Source organism: Entelurus aequoreus, linkage group LG08 (genome assembly GCF_033978785.1).
Source record: "Entelurus aequoreus isolate RoL-2023_Sb linkage group LG08, RoL_Eaeq_v1.1, whole genome shotgun sequence".
NCBI classification, from domain to species: Eukaryota; Metazoa; Chordata; class Actinopteri; order Syngnathiformes; family Syngnathidae; genus Entelurus; species Entelurus aequoreus.
The window spans coordinates 63,397,174-63,424,300 of record NC_084738.1 but is presented as its reverse complement, the minus strand read 5'-3'; the positions used below and the strand labels follow the sequence as shown (position 1 = coordinate 63,424,300).

The following is a 27,127-nucleotide window of genomic DNA, read 5'->3' as shown; positions in this document are numbered from 1 at the left end:
GACTGAGCATTTCATGGAAGCTGCTTTTATACCCAATCATGGCACCCACCTGTTCCCAATTAGCCTGCTCACCTGTGGGATGTTCCAAATAAGTGTTTGATGAGCATTCCTCAACTTTCTCAGTCATTTTTGCCACTTGTGCCAGCTTTTTTGAAACATGTTACAGGCATCAAATTCCAAATGAGCTAATATTTGCAAAAAATAACAACGTTTCTCAGTTCAAACGTTAAGTATCTTGTCTTTGCGGTTTATTCAATTTAATATAGGTTGAAAAGGATTTGCAAATCATTGTATTCTGTTTTTATTTACCATTTACACAACGTGCCAACTTCACTGGTTTTGGGGTTTGTAAGTAGACATTACTTTTTTAAACATTCATCATTGTAGCAATATGGTTGTTAAAGTTAGGATTTTTTTGTGATTTCTGATTGTTTGTGAGGGCACCAAAAGGACTTGGCAGTTGAGCTTGTTTTAGCTTGTTAATAAAGAGACTGTTTAAATACTTATATTGTGTTCAAAGTGTACAAACCTTCACTAAAATAGGGACTTTTTACCTAATGGAGAAATATGTTTCACGATACAAAATTTTCAAATTACGAACCCTGTCCAAGAACCAATCAAGTTCGTAAATGGAGGTTCTTCCCTTGTGTGTTATTGTCAGGACGGTCTTATTGAAATATGGGAGTGGCAGCTCGTTATGCATTTCTACGAGCACGGTGAATGTGAATGTGATGACTTTGGACCGCCTCTCGGAAGCATCATTTCTATCAGGGGACGGCCAGGGGCCAATCACACCAGGATGGATAAAAAAAGAAGCAATAATCTGTGGTTGGACGTCTTTGTCCCCTCTTAAATTGTCAACAGTGCGCTATAATAGCCTGCTACCAAGCGGAGGGCCCTGACACGTAATACCGTCAGGAAAAAGTGCACTTTATTGGACAACAATAAACCACAAAAGTCGTGTCGCTTGTTACTTTTTTTTTTTTTGCTGTAAAAGGTGAAAGTTTTATGTCACACGTTATTACCTCCGCCAGGATTGATTATTTTTTTGTTGACATGTTATCTTGTCATTTGGAAGGCTAAAGGCAGAAATTACACAATTCAAGTGATGGCAATCATTGGGAAAAAAAAAAACATGTTTCATAACTACAAAAACCAGTGAAGTTGGCACATTGTGTAAATCAGGGGTGTCCAAAGTGCGGCCCGGGGGCCATTTGCGGCCCGCAGGTCATTTTTTAACGGCCCCACGGCACATTCTAAAAATACGATGAAAAAAAAATAAAAAACCTAAAAAGTGGTATAAAAGAGCAAACAGGTGAAATGTAACAAGAAAATGTTGCATTATTTACTCTAATAACACAAAGGTGCCATGCAGGCTGTTTCTTTCTTTAAAAAATAATAATGAATCAAAATCAATGTCATTATGAATTATTGACCTATTCAAGGCTCCATTTACTTCACATTCAATATTCCACTTTGAGATATTTTGGGGGGAAAATGTTGCATATTTTTTGGTTGCCATTTAAAAAACAAAGTTTTTTTTTAAAGAAGGGCCTAAAACGAACAAACAAAAAACATAAACAACAATACAACTTATAATTGACGGATAGATCTAAAGTTGATCTTGACACTATTGTGGTAAAAGTTAAAAAAAAAGTTGGATTTATTTTTTTAAACTTTACCGAGCAGCAATAATTTTAGTGGGACTTTTTTTTTTTTTTAAGTGTTATGCTCAAAAAAATAATGAATTAAAATCAATGTTGTTATGAGTTATTGACCATTTTAAGACTCCAATTATTATATCATCTCAAATATTCCAATGAAAAATTTTATCGGGGGAAAATATTGCATATTTTGTGTTTTTTTCCATAAAAAAACACGGTTTTCCTTGACAAAAATGGGCATACAATGTAAATATTTAAAAGCGTTATATTGACAGATAGACCTAATGTTGATCTAGAGATTTAAACCTTGAATAATAATAATAATAATAATAATAATAATACTAAATAATGACACATTTGTAATATTTTTTTTGACCAAAACCTTTTGGGGTCCCCGGGATCAAGTCTGAGTGGAGGCCTAAATGTATCTTTTTTTATACATATATTGTATTGGTTTTTAAAATAAAAAATATCAAAATGGCCCCCGCTTGCTTTGATTTTTCAGTGTGCGGCCCTCAGTGGAAAAAGTTTGGACACCCCTGGTGTAAATGGTAAATAAAAACAGAATACAATGATTTGCAAATCCTTTTCAACCTATATTCAACTGAAGATATTTAACGTTCAAACGGGAAAACTTTGTTATTTTTTGCAAATATTAGCTCATTTGGAATTTGATGCCTGCAACATGTTTCAAAAAAGCTGGCACAAGTGGCAAAAAAGACTGAGCAAGTTGAGGAATGCCCACTAAACACTTATCTGGAACATCCCACAGGTGTGCAGGCTAATTGGGAACAGGTGGGTGCCATGATTGGGTATGAAAAGCAGCTTCCGTGAAATGCTCAGTCGTTCACAAACAAGGACGGGGCGAGGGTCGCCACTTTGTGAACAAATGCGTAAGCAAATTGTTGAACAGTTTAAGAACAACATTGCAAGGAATTTAGGGATCTCACCATCTACGGTCTGTAATATCATCAAAAGGCTCAGAGAATCTGGAGAAATCACTGCACGTAACATTGAATGCAGGCGGTGCCGCATCAAAAAGCGACATCAGTGTGTAAAGGATATCACCACATGGGCTCAGGAACACTTAAAAAAAACACTGTCAGTAAGTACAGTTGGTCGCTACATCTGTGAGTTCAAGTTAAAACTCTGCTATGCAAAGCGAAAACCATTTATCAACAACACCCAGAAACGCCGCCGGCTTCGCTGGGCCCGAGCTCATCTAAAATGGACTGATGCAAAGTGGAAAAGTGTTCTATGGTCTGACGAGTCCACATTTCAAATTCTTTTTGGAAACTGTGGATGTCGTGTCCTCCAGGGACAAAGAGGCCAAATTGTTTTAACCCAATGCGGCCCCCCCGAGTCAAAAAGTTTGGGGACCCCTGATCTACCGCCGTATTCTCGTCAGCGCGCACACTGCCAATTGCGCCGACACAAATACGGCGCTCTTTCCTGTTTTGTTAGGTGTGTCACTTCACCGGGTGTTGTTGATGTTTGTGGTCTCACCGCTGGGTGAGCTCCCCGATGTAGTCCTCGGTGGAGTTGTCCCGCAAGAGGTCCATCAGCAAATTATAAGTGCGCTTGGAGGCGGCCAGCGCCCTGCCGGCCACGGCCTCGATACGCCCGGCACTTTCGCCATGACTGCAAACAGAGACGAGGACACGGCGTTCGATAGCAATAGGAGACTTGAACGGTACAAGTAGTCCAGGAGAGACAAAAACTTTGAAGGTTTTCCTCGAAATGTTCTATTTCAAGTCTCGTTTCTTCACCCTGCAAAGAATTCTACCTTTCCTTCAGGACTTGGGACTCGTTGACCATCATGTTCCATTTGTTAGGTCCTGGCGCCGCCTCGAAAGGGAAGACCTGGCAAAGACATGGACAGATATACCTTACACTGGGTTGAAATAAAAATAATCTGTTCCAGGGTCAAACTGTGACCAGAAGACGTCAGAAACGTAAGTCAACGGAAAAGTTTGAACTTAGATTGGGTATGGCTATAATTGGGTATGAAAAGCAGCTTCCATGAAATGCTCAGTCATTCACAAACAAGGATGGGGCGAGGGGTCACCACTTTGTCAACAAATGCGTGAGCAAATTGTTGAACAGTTTAAGAACAACATTTCTCAACCAGCTATTGCAAGGAATTTAGGGATTTCACCATCTACGGTCCGTAATACCATCAAAAGGTTCAGAGAATCTGGAGAAATCACTGCACGTAAGCAGCTAAGCCTGTGTCAACAAGCAACTTCAGTGTGTAAAGGATATCACCACATGGGCTCAGGAACACTTCAGAAAACCACTGTCAGTAACTACAGTTTGTCGCTACATCTGTAAGTGCAAGTTAAAACTCTACTAGGCAAAGCCAAAGTAATTTATCAACAACACCCAGAAACACCGCCGGCTTCGCTGGGCCCCAGCTCATCTAAGATGGACTGATACAAAGTGGAAAAGTGTTCTATGGTCTGACGAGCCAGAGTAAGCGATGATATTACGGACCTTCGATCGCTCAGGCGGTACTGCATCAAAAAGCGACATCAGTGTGTAAAGGATATCACCGCATGGGCTCAGGAACACTTCAGAAAACCACTGTCAGTAACTACAGTTTGTCGCTACATCTGTAAGTGCAAGTTAAAACTCTACTATGCAAAGCCAAAGTAATTTATCAACAACACCCAGAAACACCGCCGGCTTCGCTGGGCCCCAGCTCATCTAAGATGGACTGATACAAAGTGGAAAAGTGTTCTATGGTCTGACGAGTCAGAGTAAGCGATGATATTACGGACCTTCGATCGCTCAGGCGGTACTGCATCAAAAAGCGACATCAGTGTGTAAAGGATATCACCGCATGGGCTCAGGAACACTTCAGAAAACCACTGTCAGTAACTACAGTTTGTCGCTACCTCTGTAAGTGCAAGTTAAAACTCTACTATGCAAAGCCAAAGTAATTTATCAACAACACCCAGAAACACCGCCGGCTTCGCTGGGCCCCAGCTCATCTAAGATGGACTGATACAAAGTGGAAACGTGTTCTATGGTCTGACGAGCCAGAGTAAGCGATGATATTACGGACCTTCGATCGCTCAGGCGGTACTGCATCAAAAAGCGACATCAGTGTGTAAAGGATATCACCGCATGGGCTCAGGAACACTTCAGCAAACCACTGTCAGTAACTACAGTTTGTCGCTAAATCTGTAAGTGCAAGTTAAAACTCTACTATGCAAAGCCAAAGTAATTGATCAACAACACCCAGAAACACCGCCGGCTTCGCTGGGCCCCAGCTCATCTAAGATGGACTGATACAAAGTGGAAAAGTGTTCTATGGTCTGACGAGTCAGAGTAAGCGATGATATTACGGACCTTCGATCGCTCAGGCGGTACTGCATCAAAAAGCGACATCAGTGTGTAAAGGATATCACCGCATGGGCTCAGGAACACTTCAGAAAACCACTGTCAGTAACTACAGTTTGTCGCTACATCTGTAAGTGCAAGTTAAAACTCTCCTATGCAAAACAAAAGCCATTTATCAACAACACCCAGACATGCTCATCTAAGATGGACTGATGCAAAGTGGACAAATGTTCTGTGGTCTGACGAGTCCACATTTCAAAATGTTTTTGGAAACTGTGGACGTCGTGTCCACCGGACCAAAGAGAAAAAGAACTATCCAGACTGTTCTAGGCCCAAAGTGTAAAAGCCAGCATGTGTGATGGTATGGGGGTGTATTAGTGCCCAAGACATGGGTAACTTACACATCTGTGAAGGCACCATTAATGCTGAAAGGTACATACAGGTTTTGGAGCAACATATGTTGCCATCCAAGCAACGTTACCATGGACGCCCCTGCTTATTTATTATTATATGTATTGCCATATATGTATTTGACTTTATTAAATGTTTGGGTCGAATTTTATTAAACAAAACAGTTTTCTTTTCAGTAATATACATATTTATCAGAGCGGTTTATCCATGTTATGGAGAAATGTAGTTAATTATTTAAAAAGTATTGATTTTGAATCAAGAATCGATTCTAAATGGAAATGGTTATTCCAAAGAATCGAATCGAATCGAATCGTGTGGTACCCAATGATTCACCGCCCTACTGTATTAAGAGACAAAGTGCAAGTATACTCCACTTATGCACTTAAGAGACGACGTGTAAGTACACAGGTACACTTAATAGACTAAGTGTAAGTACACAAGTCTAACACACTTATGCACTTAAGAAACAGAGTGTAAGTACACAAGTGCACTTAATCGACTAAGTGTAAGTACACAAGTCTAACACACTTATGCACTTAAGAGACGGAGTGTAAGTACACAAGTGCACTTAATAGACTAAGTGTAAGTACACAAGTCTAACACACTTATGCACTTAAGAGACGGAGTGTAAGTACACAAGTGCAACACACTTAAGAGACTAAGTGTAAGTACACAAATGTAACACGCTTAAGAGACTAAGTGTAAGTATGCAGGAGTAACACACTTATGCACTTAAGAGACGAAGTGTAAGTACAAAAGTGTAACGCACTCAAGACACTAAGTGTTAGTACACAGGAGTAACACTAGGTATAAGTAAGTAAGCAAGTGTAACACACTCATGCACTTGAGAGTCTAGGTAGAAGTACACAAGTTAACACACTTACGCACTTAAGAGACTGAGTGTAAGTATGCAAGTGTAACGCATTTAAGAGACTAAGTGTTAGTACACAGGAGTAACACAATTATGCACTTAAGAGACTAGGTATAAGTAAGTAAGCACGTGTAACACACTTATGCACTTGAGAGACTAGGTAGAAGTACACACGTTAACACACTTACGCACTTAAGAGACTGAGTGTAAGTACGCAAGTGTAACGCGCTTAAGAGACTAAGCTTAAGTACGCAGGAGTAACACACTTATGCACTTAAGAGACTAGGTATAAGTAAGTAAGCAAGTGTAACACACTTATGCACTTGAGAGACTAGGTAGAAGTACACAAGTTAACACACTTACGCACTTAAGAGACTGAGTGTAAGTACGCAAGTGTAACGTACTTAAGAGACTAAGCTTAAGTACACAGGAGTAACACACTTATGCACTTAAGAGACCAGGTAAAAGTAAGTAAGCAAGTTTAACACTTAAGAGACTAAGTGCAAGTACACAGGAGTAACACACTTATGCACTTAAGAGACTGAGTGTAAGTACACAAGTGTAACACACTTAAGAGACTAAGTGTTAGTACACAGGAGTAACACACTTATGCACTTAAGAGACTAGGTATAAGTAAGTAAGCAAGTGTAACACACGTATGTACTTGAGAGACTAGGTAGAAGTACACACGTTAACACACTTACGCACTTAAGAGACTGAGTGTAAGTACGCAAGTGTAACGCACTTAAGAGACTAAGCTTAAGTACGCAGGAATAACACACTTATGCACTTAAGAGACTAGGTATAAGTAAGTAAGCAAGTGTAACACACTTATGCACTTGAGAGACTAGGTAGAAGTACAGAAGTTAACACACTTACGCACTTAAGAGACTGAGTGTAAGTACGCAAGTGTAACGTGCTTAAGAGACTAAGCTTAAGTACACAGGAGTAACACACTTATGCACTTAAGAGACCAGGTAAAAGTAAGTAAGCAAGTTTAACACTTAAGAGACTAAGTGTTAGTACACAGGAGTAACACACTTATGCACTTAAGAGACTAGGTATAAGTAAGTAAGCAAGTGTAACACACTTATGCACTTGAGAGACTAGGTAGAAGTACACAAGTTAACACACTTACGCACTTAAGAGACTGAGTGTAAGTACGCAAGTGTAACGTGCTTAAGAGACTAAGCTTAAGTACGCAGGAGTAACACACTTATGCACTTAAGAGACCAGGTAAAAGTAAGTAAGCAAGTTCAACACTTAAGAGACTAAGTGCAAGTACGCAGGAGTAACACACTTATGCACTTAAGAGACTGAGTGTAAGTACACAAGTGTAACGCACTTAAGAGACTAAGTGTTAGTACACAGGAGTAACACACTTATGCACTTAAGAGACTAGGTATAAGTAAGTAAGCAAGTGTAACACACTTATGCACTTGAGAGACTAGGTAGAAGTACACACGCTAACACACTTATGCACTTAAGAGACTGAGTGTAAGTACGCAAGTGTAACGCACTTAAGAGACTAAGCTTGAGTACGCAGGAGTAATACACTTATGCACTTAAGAGACTAGGTATAAGTAAGTAAGCAAGTGTAACACACTTATGCACTTGAGAGACTAGGTAGAAGTACACAAGTAAACACACTTACGCACTTAAGAGACTGAGTGTAAGTACGCAAGTGTAACGTACTTAAGAGACTAAGCTTAAGTACACAGGAGTAACACACTTATGCACTTAAGAGACCAGGTAAAAGTAAGTAAGCAAGTTTAACACTTAAGAGACTAAGTGCAAGTACACAGGAGTAACACACTTATGCACTTAAGAGACTGAGTGTAAGTACACAAGTGTAACGCACTTAAGAGACTAAGTGTTAGTACACAGGAGTAACACACTTATGCACTTAAGAGACTAGGTATAAGTAAGTAAGCAAGTGTAACACACTTATGCACTTGAGAGACTAGGTAGAAGTACACACGTTAACACACTTACGCACTTAAGAGACTGAGTGTAAGTACGCAAGTGTAACGCACTTAAGAGACTAAGCTTAAGTACGCAGGAGTAACACACTTATGCACTTAAGAGACTAGGTATAAGTAAGTAAGCAAGTGTAACACACTTATGCACTTGAGAGACTAGGTAGAAGTACACAAGTAAACACACTTACGCACTTAAGAGACTGAGTGTAAGTACGCAAGTGTAACGTACTTAAGAGACTAAGCTTAAGTACACAGGAGTAACACACTTATGCACTTAAGAGACCAGGTGAAAGTAAGTAAGCAAGTTTAACACTTAAGAGACTAAGTGCAAGTACACAGGAGTAACACACTTATGCACTTAAGAGACTAGGTATAAGTAAGTAAGCAAGTGTAACACACTTATGCACTTGAGAGACTAGGTAGAAGTACACACGTTAACACACTTACGCACTTAAGAGACTGAGTGTAAGTACGCAAGTGTAACGCACTTAAGAGACTAAGCTTAAGTACGCAGGAGTAACACACTTATGCACTTACGAGACTAGGTATAAGTAAGTAAGCAAGTGTAACACACTTATGCACTTGAGAGACTAGGTAGAAGTACACAAGTTAACACACTTACGCACTTAAGAGACTGAGTGTAAGTACGCAAGTGTAACGTGCTTAAGAGACTAAGCTTAAGTACACAGGAGTAACACACTTATGCACTTAAGAGACCAGGTAAAAGTAAGTAAGCAAGTTTAACACTTAAAAGACTAAGTGCAAGTACACAGGAGTAACACACTTATGCACTTAAGAGACTGAGTGTAAGTACACAAGTGTAACACACTTAAGAGACTAAGTGTTAGTACACAGGAGTAACACACTTATGCACTTAAGAGACTAGGTATAAGTAAGTAAGCAAGTGTAACACACTTATGCACTTGAGAGACTAGGTAGAAGTACACACGTTAACACACTTACGCACTTAAGAGACTGAGTGTAAGTACGCAAGTGTAACGTACTTAAGAGACTAAGCTTAAGTACACAGGAGTAACACACTTATGCACTTAAGAGACCAGGTAAAAGTAAGTAAGCAAGTTTAACACTTAAGAGACTAAGTGCAACTACACAGGAGTAACACACTTATGCACTTAAGAGACTGAGTGTAAGTACACAAGTGTAACGCACTTAAGAGACTAAGTGTTAGTACACAGGAGTAACACACTTATGCACTTAAGAGACTAGGTATAAGTAAGTAAGCAAGTGTAACACACTTATGCACTTGAGAGACTAGGTAGGGGTACACAGGAGTAACACACTTACGCACTTAAGAGACTGAGTGTAAGTACGCAAGTGTAACGCACTTAAGAGACTAAGCTTAAGTACGCAGGAGTAACACACTTATGCACTTAAGAGACTAGGTATAAGTAAGTAAGCAAGTGTAACACACTTATGCACTTGAGAGACTAGGTAGAAGTACACAAGTTAACACACTTACGCACTTAAGAGACTGAGTGTAAGTACGCAAGTGTAACGTACTTAAGAGACTAAGCTTAAGTACACAGGAATAACACACTTATGCACTTAAGAGACCAGGTAAAAGTAAGTAAGCAAGTTTAACACTTAAGAGACTAAGTGCAAGTACACAGGAGTAACACACTTATGCACTTAAGAGACTGAGTGTAAGTACACAAGTGTAACGCACTTAAGAGACTAAGTGTTAGTACACAGGAGTAACACACTTATGCACTTAAGAGACTAGGTATAAGTAAGTAAGCAAGTGTAACACACTTATGCACTTGAGAGACTAGGTAGAAGTACACACGTTAACACACTTACGCACTTAAGAGACTGAGTGTAAGTACGCAAGTGTAACGCACTTAAGAGACTAAGCTTAAGTACGCAGGAGTAACACACTTATGCACTTAAGAGACCAGGTAAAAGTAAGTAAGCCAGTTTAACACTTAAGAGACTAAGTGCAAGTACACAGGAGTAACACACTTATGCACTTAAGAGACTGAGTGTAAGTACACAAGTGTAACGCACTTAAGAGACTAAGTGTTAGTACACAGGAGTAACACACTTATGCACTTAAGAGACTAGGTATAAGTAAGTAAGCAAGTGTAACACACTTATGCACTTGAGAGACTAGGTAGAAGTACACACGTTAACACACTAACGCACTTAAGAGACTGAGTGTAAGTACGCAAGTGTAACGCACTTAAGAGACTAGGTATAAGTAAGTAAGCACGTGTAACACTTAAGAGACTAAGTGCGAGTACACAGGAGTAACACACTTATGCACTTAAGAGACTAGGTATAAGTAAGTAAGCAAGTGTAACACTTAAGAGACTAAGTGCGAGTACACAGGAGTAACACACTTATGCACTTAAGAGAGTAGGTGTACGTAAGCAAGCAAGTGTAACACACTTATGCACTTGAGAGACTAGGTAGAAGTACACAAGTTAACACACTTACGCACTTAAGAGACTGAGTCTAAGTACACAAGTGTAACGCACTTAAGAGACTAAGTGTTAGTACACAGGAGTAACACACTTATGCACTTAAGAGACTAGGTATAAGTAAGTAAGCAAGTGTAACACACTTATGCACTTGAGAGACTAGGTAGAAGTACACACGTTAACACACTAACGCACTTAAGAGACTGAGTGTAAGTACGCAAGTGTAACGCACTTAAGAGACTAAGCTTAAGTACGCAGGAGTAACACACTTATGCACTTAAGAGACTAGGTATAAGTAAGTAAGCAAGTGTAACACACTTATGCACTTGAGAGACTAGGTAGAAGTACACAAGTAAACACACTTACGCACTTAAGAGACTGAGTGTAAGTACGCAAGTGTAACGCACTTAAGAGACTAAGCTTAAGTACACAGGAGTAACACACTTATGCACTTAAGAGACCAGGTGAAAGTAAGTAAGCCAGTTTAACACTTAAGAGACTAAGTGCAAGTACACAGGAGTAACACACTTATGCACTTAAGAGACTGAGTGTAAGTACACAAGTGTAACGCACTTAAGAGACTAAGTGTTAGTACACAGGAGTAACACACTTATGCACTTAAGAGACTAGGTATAAGTAAGTAAGCAAGTGTAACACACTTATGCACTTGAGAGACTAGGTAGAAGTACACACGTTAACACACTTACGCACTTAAGAGACTGAGTGTAAGTACGCAAGTGTAACGCACTTAAGAGACTAAGCTTAAGTACGCAGGAGTAACACACTTATGCACTTAAGAGACTAGGTATAAGTAAGTAAGCAAGTGTAACACACTTATGCACTTGAGAGACTAGGTAGAAGTACACAAGTTAACACACTTACGCACTTAAGAGACTGAGTGTAAGTACGCAAGTGTAACGTACTTAAGAGACTAAGCTTAAGTACACAGGAGTAACACACTTATGCACTTAAGAGACCAGGTAAAAGTAAGTAAGCAAGTTTAACACTTAAGAGACTAAGTGCAAGTACACAGGAGTAACACACTTACGCACTTAAGAGACTGAGTGTAAGTACGCAAGTGTAACGCACTTAAGAGACTAAGCTTAAGTACGCAGGAGTAACACACTTATGCACTTAAGAGACTAGGTATAAGTAAGTAAGCAAGTGTAACACACTTATGCACTTGAGAGACTAGGTAGAAGTACACAAGTTAACACACTTACGCACTTAAGAGACTGAGTGTAAGTACGCAAGTGTAACGTACTTAAGAGACTAAGCTTAAGTACACAGGAGTAACACATTTATGCACTTAAGAGACCAGGTAAAAGTAAGTAAGCAAGTTTAACACTTAAGAGACTAAGTGCAAGTACACAGGAGTAACACACTTATGCACTTAAGAGACTGAGTGTAAGTACACAAGTGTAAGGCACTTAAGAGACTAAGTGTTTGTACACATGAGTAACACACTTATGCACTTAAGAGACTAGGTATAAGTAAGTAAGCAAGTGTAACACACTTATGCACTTGAGAGACTAGGTAGAAGTACACACGTTAACACACTTACGCACTTAAGAGACTGAGTGTAAGTACGCAAGTGTAACGCACTTAAGAGACTAAGCTTAAGTACGCAGGAGTAACACACTTATGCACTTAAGAGACCAGGTAAAAGTAAGTAAGCAAGTTTAACACTTAAGAGACTAAGTGCAACTACACAGGAGTAACACACTTATGCACTTAAGAGACTGAGTGTAAGTACACAAGTGTAACGCACTTAAGAGACTAAGTGTTAGTACACAGGAGTAACACACTTATGCACTTAAGAGACTAGGTATAAGTAAGTAAGCAAGTGTAACACACTTATGCACTTGAGAGACTAGGTAGAAGTACACAGGAGTAACACACTTACGCACTTAAGAGACTGAGTGTAAGTACGCAAGTGTAACGCACTTAAGAGACTAAGCTTAAGTACGCAGGAGTAACACACTTATGCACTTAAGAGACTAGGTATAAGTAAGTAAGCAAGTGTAACACACTTATGCACTTGAGAGACTAGGTAGAAGTACACAAGTTAACACACTTACGCACTTAAGAGACTGAGTGTAAGTACGCAAGTGTAACGTACTTAAGAGACTAAGCTTAAGTACACAGGAGTAACACACTTATGCACTTAAGAGACCAGGTAAAAGTAAGTAAGCAAGTTTAACACTTAAGAGACTAAGTGCAAGTACACAGGAGTAACACACTTATGCACTTAAGAGACTGAGTGTAAGTACACAAGTGTAACGCACTTAAGAGACTAAGTGTTAGTACACAGGAGTAACACACTTATGCACTTAAGAGACTAGGTATAAGTAAGTAAGCAAGTGTAACACACTTATGCACTTGAGAGACTAGGTAGAAGTACACACGTTAACACACTTACGCACTTAAGAGACTGAGTGTAAGTACGCAAGTGTAACGCACTTAAGAGACTAAGCTTAAGTACGCAGGAGTAACACACTTATGCACTTAAGAGACTAGGTATAAGTAAGTAAGCAAGTGTAACACACTTATGCACTTGAGAGACTAGGTAGAAGTACACAAGTTAACACACTTACGCACTTAAGAGACTGAGTGTAAGTACGCAAGAGTAACGTACTTAAGAGACTAAGCTTAAGTACACAGGAGTAACACACTTATGCACTTAAGAGACCAGGTGAAAGTAAGTAAGCAAGTTTAACACTTAAGAGACTAAGTGCAAGTACACAGGAGTAACACACTTATGCACTTAAGAGACTGAGTGTAAGTACACAAGTGTAACGCACTTAAGAGACTAAGTGTTAGTACACAGGAGTAACACACTTATGCACTTAAGAGACTAGGTATAAGTAAGTAAGCAAGTGTAACACACTTATGCACTTGAGAGACTAGCTAGAAGTACACACGTTAACACACTTACGCACTTAAGAGACTGAGTGTAAGTACGCAAGTGTAACGCACTTAAGAGACTAAGCTTAAGTACGCAGGAGTAACACACTTATGCACTTAAGAGACTAGGTATAAGTAAGTAAGCAAGTGTAACACACTTATGCACTTGAGAGACTAGGTAGAAGTACACAAGTTAACACACTTACGCACTTAAGAGACTGAGTGTAAGTACGCAAGTGTATCGTACTTAAGAGACTAAGCTTAAGTACACAGGAGTAACACACTTATGCACTTAAGAGACCAGGTAAAAGTAAGTAAGCAAGTTTAACACTTAAGAGACTAAGTGCAAGTACACAGGAGTAACACACTTATGCACTTAAGAGACTGAGTGTAAGTACACAAGTGTAACACACTTAAGAGACTAAGTGTTAGTACACAGGAGTAACACACTTATGCACTTAAGAGACTAGGTATAAGTAAGTAAGCAAGTGTAACACACTTATGCACTTGAGAGACTAGGTAGAAGTACACAAGTAAACACACTTATGCACTTAAGAGACTGAGTGTAAGTATGCAAGTGTAACGTACTTAAGAGACTAAGCTTAAGTACACAGGAGTAACACACGTATGCACTTAAGAGACCAGGTAAAAGTAAGTAAGCAAGTTTAACACTTAAGAGACTAAGTTCAAGTACACAGGAGTAACACACTTATGCACTTAAGAGACTGAGTGTAAGTACACAAGTGTAACGCACTTAAGAGACTAAGTGTTAGTACACAGGAGTAACACACTTATGCACTTAAGAGACTAGGTATAAGTAAGTAAGCAAATGTAACACACTTATGCACTTGAGAGACTAGGTAGAAGTACACACGTTAACACACTTACGCACTTAAGAGACTGAGTGTAAGTACGCAAGTGTAACGTGCTTAAGAGACTAAGCTTAAGTACACAGGAGTAACACACTTATGCACTTAAGAGACTAGGTATAAGTAAGTAAGCAAGTGTAACACACTTATGCACTTGAGAGACTAGGTAGAAGTACACACGTAAACACACTTACGCACTTAAGAGACTGAGTGTAAGTACGCAAGTGTAACGTACTTAAGAGACTAAGCTTAAGTACACAGGAGTAACACACCTATGCACTTAAGAGACCAGGTAAAAGTAAGTAAGCAAGTTTAACACTTAAGAGACTAAGTGCAAGTACACAGGAGTAACACACTTATGCACTTAAGAGACTGAGTGTAAGTACACAAGTGTAACGCACTTAAGAGACTAAGTGTTAGTACACAGGAGTAACACACTTATGCACTTAAGAGACTAGGTATAAGTAAGTAAGCAAGTGTAACACACTTATGCACTTGAGAGACTAGGTAGAAGTACACACGTTAACACACTTACGCACTTAAGAGACTGAGTGTAAGTACGCAAGTGTAACGCACTTAAGAGACTAAGCTTAAGTACGTAGGAGTAACACACTTATGCACTTAAGAGACTAGGTATAAGTAAGTAAGCAAGTGTAACACACTTATGCACTTGAGAGACTAGGTAGAAGTACACAAGTTAACACACTTACGCACTTAAGAGACTGAGTGTAAGTACGCAAGTGTAACATACTTAAGAGACTAAGCTTAAGTACACAGGAGTAACACACTTATGCACTTAAGAGACCAGGTAAAAGTAAGTAAGCAAGTTTAACACTTAAGAGACTAAGTGCAAGTAAGCAGGAGTAACACACTTATGCACTTAAGAGACTGAGTGTAAGTACACAAGTGTAACGCACTTAAGAGACTAAGTGTTAGTACACAGGAGTAACACACTTATGCACTTAAGAGACTAGGTATAAGTAAGTAAGCAAGTGTAACACACTTATGCACTTGAGAGACTAGGTAGGAGTACACACGTTAACACACTTACGCACTTAAGAGACTGAGTGTAAGTACGCAAGTGTAACGTACTTAAGAGACTAAGCTTAAGTACACAGGAGTAACACACTTATGCACTTAAGAGACCAGGTAAAATAAGTAAGCAAGTTTAACACTTAAGAGACTAAGTGCAAGTACACAGGAGTAACACACTTATGCACTTAAGAGACTGAGTGTAAGTACACAAGTGTAACGCACTTAAGAGACTAAGTGTTAGTACACAGGAGTAACACACTTATGCACTTAAAAGACTAGGTATAAGTAAGTAAGCAAGTGTAACACACTTATGCACTTGAGAGACTAGGTAGAAGTACACACGTTAACACACTTACGCACTTAAGAGACTGAGTGTAAGTACACAAGTGTAACGCACTTATGAGACTAAGTGTTAGTACACAGGAGTAACACACTTATGCACTTGAGAGACTAGGTGGAAGTACACAAGTTAACACACTTACGCACTTAAGAGACTGAGTGTAAGTACGCAAGTGTAACGCACTTAAGAGACTAGGTATAAGTAAGTAAGCAAGTGTAACACACTTATGCACTTGAGAGACTAGGTTTAGTTTAGTTTATTAAGGATCCCCATTAATTAGTTTAGTTTATTAAGGATCCTTAATAAACTAAAGTAAACTAGGTAGAAGTACACACGTTAACACACTTACGCACTTAAGAGACTGAGTGTAAGTACGCAAGTGTAACGCACTTAAGAGACTAGGTATAAGTAAGTAAGCACGTGTAACACTTAAGAGACTAAGTGCGAGTACACAGGAGTAACACACTTATGCACTTAAGAGACTAGGTATAAGTAAGTAAGCAAGTGTAACACTTAAGAGACTAAGTGCGAGTACACAGGAGTAACACACTTATGCACTTAAGAGACTAGGTATAAGTAAGTAAGCAAGTGTAACACTTAAGAGACTAAGTGCGAGTACACAGGAGTAACACACTTATGCACTTAAGAGACATAAGTGGAGGAATGTAGTTAATCATAGAACAGGCACCCAATTTATTAAAAAGTATTGATTTTGAAGCGTTTTTTTTGTGCAACCTTCTCAACTCCGCTGCGGATTTGAGGCGAACATCCCGGATCAAGCGCTTGAGTCTTCCCAAAGATGTGTCGCCATCCAGATAAGCAGGGGCGGCTCTGCGGGGGAAAAAAGGCGGCCCGTGGCGCCCTTCCGCAGCTCACCTCATGAACTCGCTCACGTCGTCGCTCGCAAAAGGTTGAAAGCAGCATGGGGAAGAAATAAAAATCCCCCGCCGTTCCGTTTGGGTAAACGCGGGGAGTGCGGCGTGCAATTTAATTAGGGATCATGCCAGTGAAAAACAAATCAAGGATTCCTTCAAGACGTTTCCTGCTCGCAGAACAAGCTGTCATAACGCCGAGAATGACGGGAACCGCCGCCTTAACACATTCCGAGAGCACTCTCTGTTGCCTTCCCGCTGAGCTGAAACACTCTAAGGAGGAGGAGGAGGAGGAGGAGGAGGAGGAGGAGGAGGAGGAGGAGGAGGAGGAGGAGGAGGAGGCTGCTCCACTGGATGGGGGATAAAAAGATATTGGTTTGCTTTGGGGGGATTTAGTGGCGCTATAATGTGCGGCGCCGCCATGACTAGCAAACCGCGGCGCCTCCGTTACAAGAAAGCAATCTTCTCCCCTGCCGTACGAGCGCAGGATGGGCTTAAAACACAGTGTGTCGTAAATACGCATGCTGGTAGACCACCACGGCGTACCCCACGCTGGCACGTCATGGCGTTTTGCAAAAAGTAAGCACAATTGGGTTCAAAGGAAGCTACACTGCAGCATGTATCGCAGCCAATGTTTGTAAACATATTTATGTTTGTAAACAATAACAAAAACGGTAAAAGGATTGTATATAATGTAATGTATGTAAATATATATATATATATATATATATATATACATATATATATATATATATATATATATATATATATATATATATATATATTACATGTTAAAATGAGTTAAAATGTTAGATATAAAAGAGTTTATATATATATATATATATATATATATATATATATATATATATATATATATATATATATACATATATATATATATATATATATACATACATTACATTATATACAATCCTTTTACCGTTTTTGTTATTGTATATATATATATATATATATATATATATATATATATATATATATATATATATATATATATATATATATATATATATATATATATATATATATATATATATATATATATACACTACCGTTCAAAAGTTTGGGGTCACCCAAACAATTTTGTGGAATAGCCTTCATTTCTAAGAACAAGAATAGACTGTCGAGTTTCAGATGAAAGTTCTCTTTTTCTGGCCATTTTGAGCGTTTAATTGACCCCACAAATGTGATGCTCCAGAAACTCAATCTGCTCAAAGGAAGGTCCGTTTTGTAGCTTCTGTAACGAGCTAAACTGTTTTCAGATGTGTGAACATGATTGCACAAGGGTTTTCTAATCATCAATTAGCCTTCTGAGCCAATGAGCAAACACATTGTACCATTAGAAGACTGGAGTGATAGTTGCTGGAAATGGGCCTCTATACACCTATGTAGATATTGCACCAAAAACCAGACATTTGCAGCTAGAATAGTCATTTACCACATTAGCAATGTATAGAGTGTATTTCTTTAAAGTTAAGACTAGTTTAAAGTGATCTTCATTGAAAAGTACAGTGCTTTTCCTTCAAAAATAAGGACATGTCAATGTGACCCCAAACTTTTGAACGGTAGTGTATATATATATATACATATATATATATATATATATATATATATATATATATATATATATATATATATATATATATATATATATATATATATATATATATATGTATATATACACATAAAAAAAAAATAATAAAATAAAATTAAAAAAAAAAAAAAAAAAAATATATATATATATATATATATATATATATATATATATATATATATATATATATATATATATATATATATATATATATATATATATATATATATATATATATATATATATATATATATATATATATATTAGTGTTGTAACAATACCAATATTTTGGTACCAGTACTAAAATTATTTCGGTACTTTGCGTACCACAAAAAAATTGCATTATTGGCTTTATTTTAACAAAAAATCTTAGGGTATATATATATATATATATATATATATATATATATATATATATATATATATATATATATATATATATATGTATATGTATATACATGTATATATATATATATATATATATATATATATATATATATATATATATATATATATATATATATATATATATATATACACATGTATATACATATATATATATATATATATATATATATACATGTATATATATATATATATATATATATATATATATATATATATATATATATATATATATATATATATATACATGTATATATATATATATATATATATATATATATATATATATATATATATATATATATATATATATATACATGTATATATACATGTATACATGTATACATGTATGTATATATATATATATATATATATATATATATATATATATATATATATACATATATATATATATACATATATATATATATATATATATATATATATATATATATATATATATATATATATATAGATAGTAAAAAAATTTTTTTTTTTTTTGTTGTTTTTTTTTGTCATTAAGAAATACAATCACGTGTGCTTACAGACTATATCCCTGCAGACTGTATTGATTTATATTGATATATAATGTATATATTGTGTTTTTTATCTTGATTTAATTTTAAAAAAAAAAAAAAAAAAAAAAAAAATTTTTTTTTTTTTTTTTTTTTTTTACATTATTTGTGCCAATCGGTCTACGGACCGGTACCGGGCCGCGGCCCGGTGGTTGGGGATCACTGCCTTAGAGCGTAGGCTGAAACTGTAACTGAGTGTGCAGCCCCAGATGTTTCTCCTCATGAGCTAAATTGGACTCTGTCTCTGCGTGATTCCTTGCTTCTTGTCTTGTTTTAACAGATAGTTCGGTGTTTGAACCTGACACTCTGACAAAAGAAACGGCCCCCACAACAATGCAACGTGTGCAGGGTGCGTTCGATATACCTACCATGGCGTCCAGGTCGAGCGTGGCCTGCTCCAGATGCTTCCGCGACGCTCCGACGACGGACGCCAGCGCGGCCAACGTTCCGCACGCCCCTCCGCTCTCCGCCCGCCCTTCGCCGCAGTTCAAAGCGCCTGTCAGGCGTCGCAGCTGGGCTACGAGCGCGCCCGTCGATGCTCCCAGCGAGGAGAAGCGCTCTATGAAGGCCTCGCGAGCCTCTGGAAAAAAAGAAGCAAAGCAGACATTGATGATGGGTGAAGAACGTTCAAGTCGATCTCGTTATTTTTCTCTTTTTCTTGTCTGCTGTTGGAAATTTGGACACGCTGTGACCAAACACGGTGGAATGAAAATATGGCGCCGGCGCCGCTACATGTGTTAAATATTCATGGAGTGGACGGCATGTCTCAGCCAGGATGAGGATGCTGGACACGCTGCCATCACCATGGCGGGCGTAATCACAGCAAAGCAGGGATTAGACATGGACCGCCTGCGGTATAAAAGGGGATTAGGTTGGTCACACGGCGCTTTGTAGTCCACTTTGTCCCTGTTTAGCCCGGAACAGCCCGGAACAACAGCAGCCGCAAACGCAACGTTAACAACAAGGGCTTCAAGGGGAAGTGCACTTTTTTGCAAACCAGTAATTATAGTCCGCAAATGATGTGTTGCTGTTGAGTGTCTGTGTTGTCTAGAGCTCGGCAGAGTAACCGTGTAATACTCTTCCATATCAGTAGGTGGCAGCCGGTAGCTAATTGCTTTGTAGATGGTTTGTCGTGATCACAATATGCAGATGACAGCGGGAGGCAGGGTGCAGGTAAAAAGGTGTCTAATGCTTAAATCAAAAATAAACAAAAGGTGAGTGCCCCTAAGAAAAGGCATTGAAGCTTAGGGAAGGCTATGCAGAACGAAACTGAAACTGAACTGGCTACAAAGTAAACGAAAACAGAATGCTGGACGACAGCAAAGACTTACTGCGGAGCACAGACGGCGTCCACAATGTACATCCGATCATGACATGACAATCAACGCAGCAACTTAAATATTCTTGATTGCTAAAACAAAGTAGATGCGGGAAATAGTGCTCCAAGGAAGACATGCAACTTGTCATGATCTGTGGTCTGGATTATGTTTTTGTTAGTTTTTGGACTCTTTTAGTTCCTGTTTGCGCTCCCTTGTTTGTTTTAGTTTCCATGACGACTATGATTTTCACCTGTCTCTTGCGTTCGGGTCACACCTGTCTCTAATCAAGAGAGACTATTATTTAAGCCTGTCGTTGCCAGTTAGTCGGTCTGGCGACATTGTTCTTTTCATGCCATAGTTCATGCTTGTGTCATGCGATTACTTTGTTCATGCTGCTCGTTCCATGTCTTTTTTCCATAGTAGTTCAAATCCCAGCCGAGTCATACAAAAAGACTATAAAAATGGGACCCATAACCTCCCTGCTTGGCACTCAGCAACAAAGGGTTGGAGTTAAATCACCAAAATGATTCCCGGGCGCGGCGCCGCTGCTGCCCACTGCTCCCCAAGGGAATGGGACAAATGCAGAGGACAAATTTCACCACATCTAGTGTGTGTGTGACAGTCATTGGTACTTTAATCTTTAATCTTTAATCTTAATGCTATTTGTTTCAAGCCACATTTTAGTGAGTTTTTCATGTCTTTAGTTTCATGTTCTAAGTTTTTTGCCTTAGCTTTCGCGTGCGTTAGCCCCGCACGCCTTCGGGTTTGTTTTCTGTTGTTTTGTACCGTTTCGAGTTTTGGTAATTAAATATGTTCCTACCGTGCTACCCTGGTCCGGAAAAGTCAGTTTGCATCCCGGGAGAACAATCCTCGCAGTAAGTTGCGAAAACCCCCTCGTCTTGACAAAACTGCTACAGGAAAATACCAACAGAACAGGAAAAGCCACCAAAATAGGAGCGCAAGACAAGAACTAAAACTCTACACACAGGAAAACAGCAAAAAACTCCAAATAAGTCAGGGCGTGATGTGACAGGTCGATAGTACACCTACTCTGAGACAAGAGCTATAGTGATGCATGCAATTGCGACAACAACTTTTTATTTTTATAAAACACTGATCTAGAGATCGGCAGGGTAACCGTGTAATACTCTTCCATATCAGTAGGTGGCAGCCGGTAGCTAATTGCTTTGTAGATGTCGGGAACAGGTCGTGCGAGACGACGATGGTTTGTCGTGATCGCAATATGCAGATGACAGCGGGAGGCAGGGTGCAGGTAAAAAGGTGTCTAATGCTTAAATCAAAAAGCCCGGTCTCCCATTGTTGGTAGCTTTGTCCTCGGAGGTTGGAGGAGGTTAAAGGCCTACTGAAATGAAATTGTTTTATTTAAACGGGGATAGCAGATCCATTCTATGTGTCATACTTGATCATTTCGCGATATTGACATATTTTTGCTGAAAGGATTTAGTATAGAACAACGTCGATAAAGTTCGCAACTTTTGGTCTCTGATAAAAAAAAAACTTTGCCCCTACCGGAAGTAGCGTGACGTAGTCAGTTGTTCACCTCCTCATATTTTCCTATTGTTTTCAACGCAGCTAGAGCGATTCGGACCGAGAAAGCGACGATTACCCCATTAATTTGAGCGAGGATGAAAGATTCGTGGATGAGGAACGTTAGAGTGACGGACTAGAATGCAGTGCAAGACATATCTTTTTTTGCTCTGACCGTAACTTAGGTACAAGCTGGCTCATTGGATTCCACACTCTCTCCTTTTTCTATTGTGGATCATGGATTTGTATTTTAAACCCCCTCGGATACTATATCCTCTTGAAAATGAGAGTCGAGAACGCGAAATGGACATTCACAGTGACTTTTATCTCCACGAAAATACATCGGCGAAGCTCTTTAGCTACGGAGCTAACGTGATAGCATCGTGCTTAAATGCAGATAGAAACAAAATAAATAAATCCCTGACTGGAAGGATAGACAGAAGATCAATAATACTATTAAACCATGTACATGTAACTACACGGTTAATGCTTTCCAGCCTGGCAAAGCTTAACAATGCTGTTGCTAACGACGCTGAAGCTAACTTAGCAACTTAGCAACCGGACCTCACAGAGCTATGATAAAAACATTAGCGCTCCACCTACGCCAGCCAGCCCTCATCTGCGCATCAACACCCGTGCTCACCTGCGTTCCAGCGATCGACGGCGCGACGAAGGACTTCACCCGATCACAGATGCGGTTGGCGGCTGGCGTCGGCTAGCGCGCCTGCTATCCAAGTAAGTCATCCTTGTTGTGTTGCTACAGCCAGCCGCTAATACACCTATCCCACCTACAACTTTCTTCTTTGCTGTCTCCATTGTTCATTAAACAAATTGCAACAGATTCACCAACACAGATGTCCAGAATATTGTGGAATTATGAAATGAAAACAGAGCAATTTTGTATTGGCTTCAATGGGCTACCGATACTTCTGTTTCACTGGCTACGTCACGTGCATACGTCATCATCCAAAGGCGTTTTGAACCGGAACTTTAGCTGGAAAGTTAAAATTGCACTTTATAAGTTATTGGCATGTGTTGCAATGTTAAGATTTCATCATTGATATATAAACTATCAGACTGCGTGGTCGGTAGTAGTGGCTTTCAGTAGGCCTTTAATATTTTGCTTACATGTCCCTTGGCAAGTTTCACTGCAATAAGGTGCTTTTGGTAGCCATCCACAAACTTCTGCTTGAATTGTTGACCACTCCTCTTGACAAAATTGGTGCAGTTCAGCTAAATGTGATGTTTTTTTCCCCGACATGGACTTGTTTCTTCAGCATTGTCCACACGTTTAAGTCAGGACTTTGGGAAGACCATTCTAAAATCTTATATCTAGCCTGATTTAGCCATTCCTTTACCACTTTTGACGTGTGTTTGGGGGTCATTGTCCTGTTGGAACACCCAACCGCGCCCAAGACCCAACCTCCGGGCTGATGATTTTAGGTTAGTCCTGAATAATTTGGAGGTAATCCTCCTTTTTCACTGTCCCATTTACTCTCTGTAAAGCACCAGTTCCATTGGCAGCAAAACAGGCCCAGAGCATAACTGTTCGTCGCAATGGAAGGTCTGGGCCGGGCTGTGGGATCACAGAGTGTGGCGATTTCTGGACTGAATCGCAAGATGTATCAAATCATGGAGAAGCTTGCTGAAAAGGAAACATTGAATATGAGGGCCAGCATGGACGAATAGAACAGACAAGTCATTGTAATGTCTGCTCGCGGAAAACAAACATCCTAATCTACGATTTGACTCCCTTGAATGGCCTTGACGCTGTGAACAACAGGAGCAGGCTGTTCTGGAAAACACCCCCGAGGACACCTCAACGATGGACGCTTTTGACCTCCCTCCCTCCTCAACGACACCTGGAGTCGAACTTTTGCTTGCACGCAGAACGGCCCCAGGCCTATGAACATTACATCGACACACGCAAGACAATGGGCATATACTCATCACCCCCCCCCTACTCCACGCCTTCACCACCGCTTGATTCCCCTCAAGGTGATTGACGGATGGCAGCGCTTCATAGCAGCAGTCGACCTCCAGGGTCCCAACTCCCCCGCCCCTCTGTTGCGAGTTGTCGTGATTAAATGTAACATGTTTATGTGTGTATGGCATGGAGGTTTTTTTTACCCCACTCCAGGCTAGGGCCCCTTAGGACCCCAGTCTAGATTGTATTTTTTTTTACTCATCTTCTTCCCCAGCGTTGACCTTTTTCTTATCTTTTACGGAGCGCCTCATGGCGACCCATCAGCTTTCCTGTTCTGTAACCCTGCACACTGTTTGTTTGTCTAATCTTGAACGGGTTTGTGCTGAAAACATAGTTTTGTTGTACTTGTGCAATGACAATAAAGTCCTATCCTATCCTAACACTACCACCACCATGCTTGACGGTATGCTGGTGTACCTGGGATTAAAGGCCTCACCTTTTCTCCTCCAAACATATTGCTGGGTATTGTGGCCAAACAGCTCAATTTTTGTTTGATCTGTCATTACATGGACAAAGATAAGACCTTCTGGAGGAAAGTTCTGTGGCCTACAATCTGTTGTAGCAGTATACTATATATCTGCAGCTTATATATATATATAAATATTTATTTATTCTAAAGATATAAAATGAATGGATTTTTCTTCTTTTGTATGCTAAATATGGCCCCCCGAGGCCAAATAATTGCCCAGGCCTGTGCTGGGCGTTACCTTGGAAGGCCAGGAACTCCTCCAGAGCGTTGGGCAGCCCCCGGTCCCCCTGAGGCCCGTCCGTTCGATACCTCGCCGGGTGGCGCTGCTTCCCGTATCTTCCTCGGCAGTCGAAGCGAGCGAGGAGCTTCTCTAAATCCTGCACGCGCGCCCTCAGCTTCTCCGCCTGAGGACAAAAAAATGGTAATAAAAACAAAACACCAGGGTGGAGAACAATGTGCGCTTATTAATCCCACGGCTAGGAAATGAGCAATAACAGGTGGTAACGCGGCGACGTGCTCTTGCAACACAAGCAATGAATACATGAATGAGAAGAGCACGGTAAGCGCAGCTTCATATCTGACATAGAAGTGAGCAGATATCAGGCCAAGGAAAAGACTGTTTGTTGACGTTTCCCCCCCACAAACGCAGGAATCAAGCAACTGGGTTAACGAGCGCACTTTGTCAGCGCGCCCACGTACGGCGAGGCGATGCGACGTTCGTTATTCTGCCCCGTTCTTTATTCGCCGTTTCCCTTTCAACGTCCCACTTGATCAATGATCACACGTCTCCGTCTCTCTCTCAGCCCCGGCTCCTCGTCGGCTGCTCGTTAGTCTCTTCACCGCGCGGAAGCCGCAAGGAGAAACGCCGGTAGAGGCGGGAGGGGAGGGGAGAGCGATGGCGGGTGTTTGGGATGGCTAACGTGGCAGGGCGAGGCCCGGGCGCCATTCCGGGGAGGACGGTCTGACCAAAAGACCAAGACAGGAGGAGTCGGCGGGGACTTACCGCACCGTACCATATCGACTTTATTTATAAAGCCCTTTCAAAACAACCACAGTCGGAGAACAAAGGGCCGTACGCCACAAAGAAATAGCGGTAAGTGTTTCTATCATAAAACGGATCTTTGACTAGTTGTTGCAACTTTTTCCTGAATCAGCTGACCACTCCTGTCATATAAAGGACCTTGGACTAGTTTTTTGCAGAGTTTAAAAAAAAAAATTGCATAGTGTTTCTGCCTTTATTTGCAAACTTTTATTAAGTGCCAAATATGGCTCTTTCGCAAACCATGTACCGGCGTACCAACGCTTCAATCATACTTCCATTTTGCGTGCCACTGGAAGGCTTACAGCAGTGCCATTTTGATGACATCGCTTACTGTAAACAGTGATGCGGCATCACGTTTACACAGTCATTACTCGTTACTTTTCAGTGCTAATTTTTATAAACGGTTATTTTTTTACACTGTATTTTTATACACTGATTATTTATTTTTTTTACACAGAATTTTTTATTTTTTTCTTACACTGAATTTTTATACACTGAAATTTTCAGAACTGAATTTTTATACATACAATTGTTTTACATTGAATTTTTATATACTGAATTTTTTTTCAATATACTAAATTTTTATACACCAAATTTTTCAGCACTGTATTTTATTACACTGAATTTTTAAACACTGAATGTTTTTACTCTGAATTTTTATACACGGTTATTTTTTTTACACTGAATTTTTAATACACTGATTTTTTTTTTTACACTGAATTGTTTTTGTTTTTTTACACTGAATTTTTATACACTGAATTTTTCAGCACTGAATTTTATAACACTGAATTTTTATACACACCATTTTTTTACATATAATTTTTATAGACTGAATTTCATATTTCATACTGAATTTTTATACACTGAATTTTTTAGCACTGAATTTTATTACACTGAATTTTTATACATATAATTGTTTTACATTGAATTTTTATAGACTGAATTTCGTATTTTATACTGAATTTTTATACACCAAATTTTTCAGATTTCATTACACAGAATTTTTAACCACTGAATGTTTTTACTCTGAATTTTTACACACGGTTATTTTTTTTTACACTGAATGATTTTAGTTTTTTTACACTGAATTTTTATACAGTGAACGTTTCAGTACTGAATTTTATTACACTGAATTTTTATACATACATTTTTTTTAGATTGAATTTTTATACACTGAATTTTTTTATTTTATACTGAATTTTTATACACCAAAATTTTCATCACTGTAGTTTATTACACTGAATTTTTGAACACTGAATGTTTTTACTCTGAATTTTTACACACAGTTATTTTTTTACACTGTATTTTTATACAGTGATTTTTTTTTTTTTACGCATAATTTTTTTTTCTTTTCTTACACTGAATTTTTATACACTGAATTTTTTTATATATAATTGTTTTACATTGAATTTTTATAGACTGAATTT

At 39.1% G+C, this 27,127-nt stretch overlaps 1 protein-coding gene across 2 annotated transcripts in view; it reads right to left on the bottom strand.

The window, feature by feature from the left end:
• The window catches only part of lamc3 (laminin, gamma 3), a 326,552-nt gene that overhangs the window by 23,996 nt on the left and 275,429 nt on the right, over positions 1-27,127 (bottom strand). For both annotated transcript variants that reach the window (XM_062057021.1, XM_062057020.1), the window contains exons 19-22: positions 24,897-25,062; positions 19,704-19,915; positions 3,451-3,527; positions 3,171-3,305 (exon numbers count right to left, since the gene is read on the bottom strand). In XM_062057021.1, the coding sequence (XP_061913005.1) occupies positions 3,171-3,305; positions 3,451-3,527; positions 19,704-19,915; positions 24,897-25,062 (590 nt within the window). The remainder of the gene's footprint in view (positions 1-3,170; positions 3,306-3,450; positions 3,528-19,703; positions 19,916-24,896; positions 25,063-27,127) is intronic.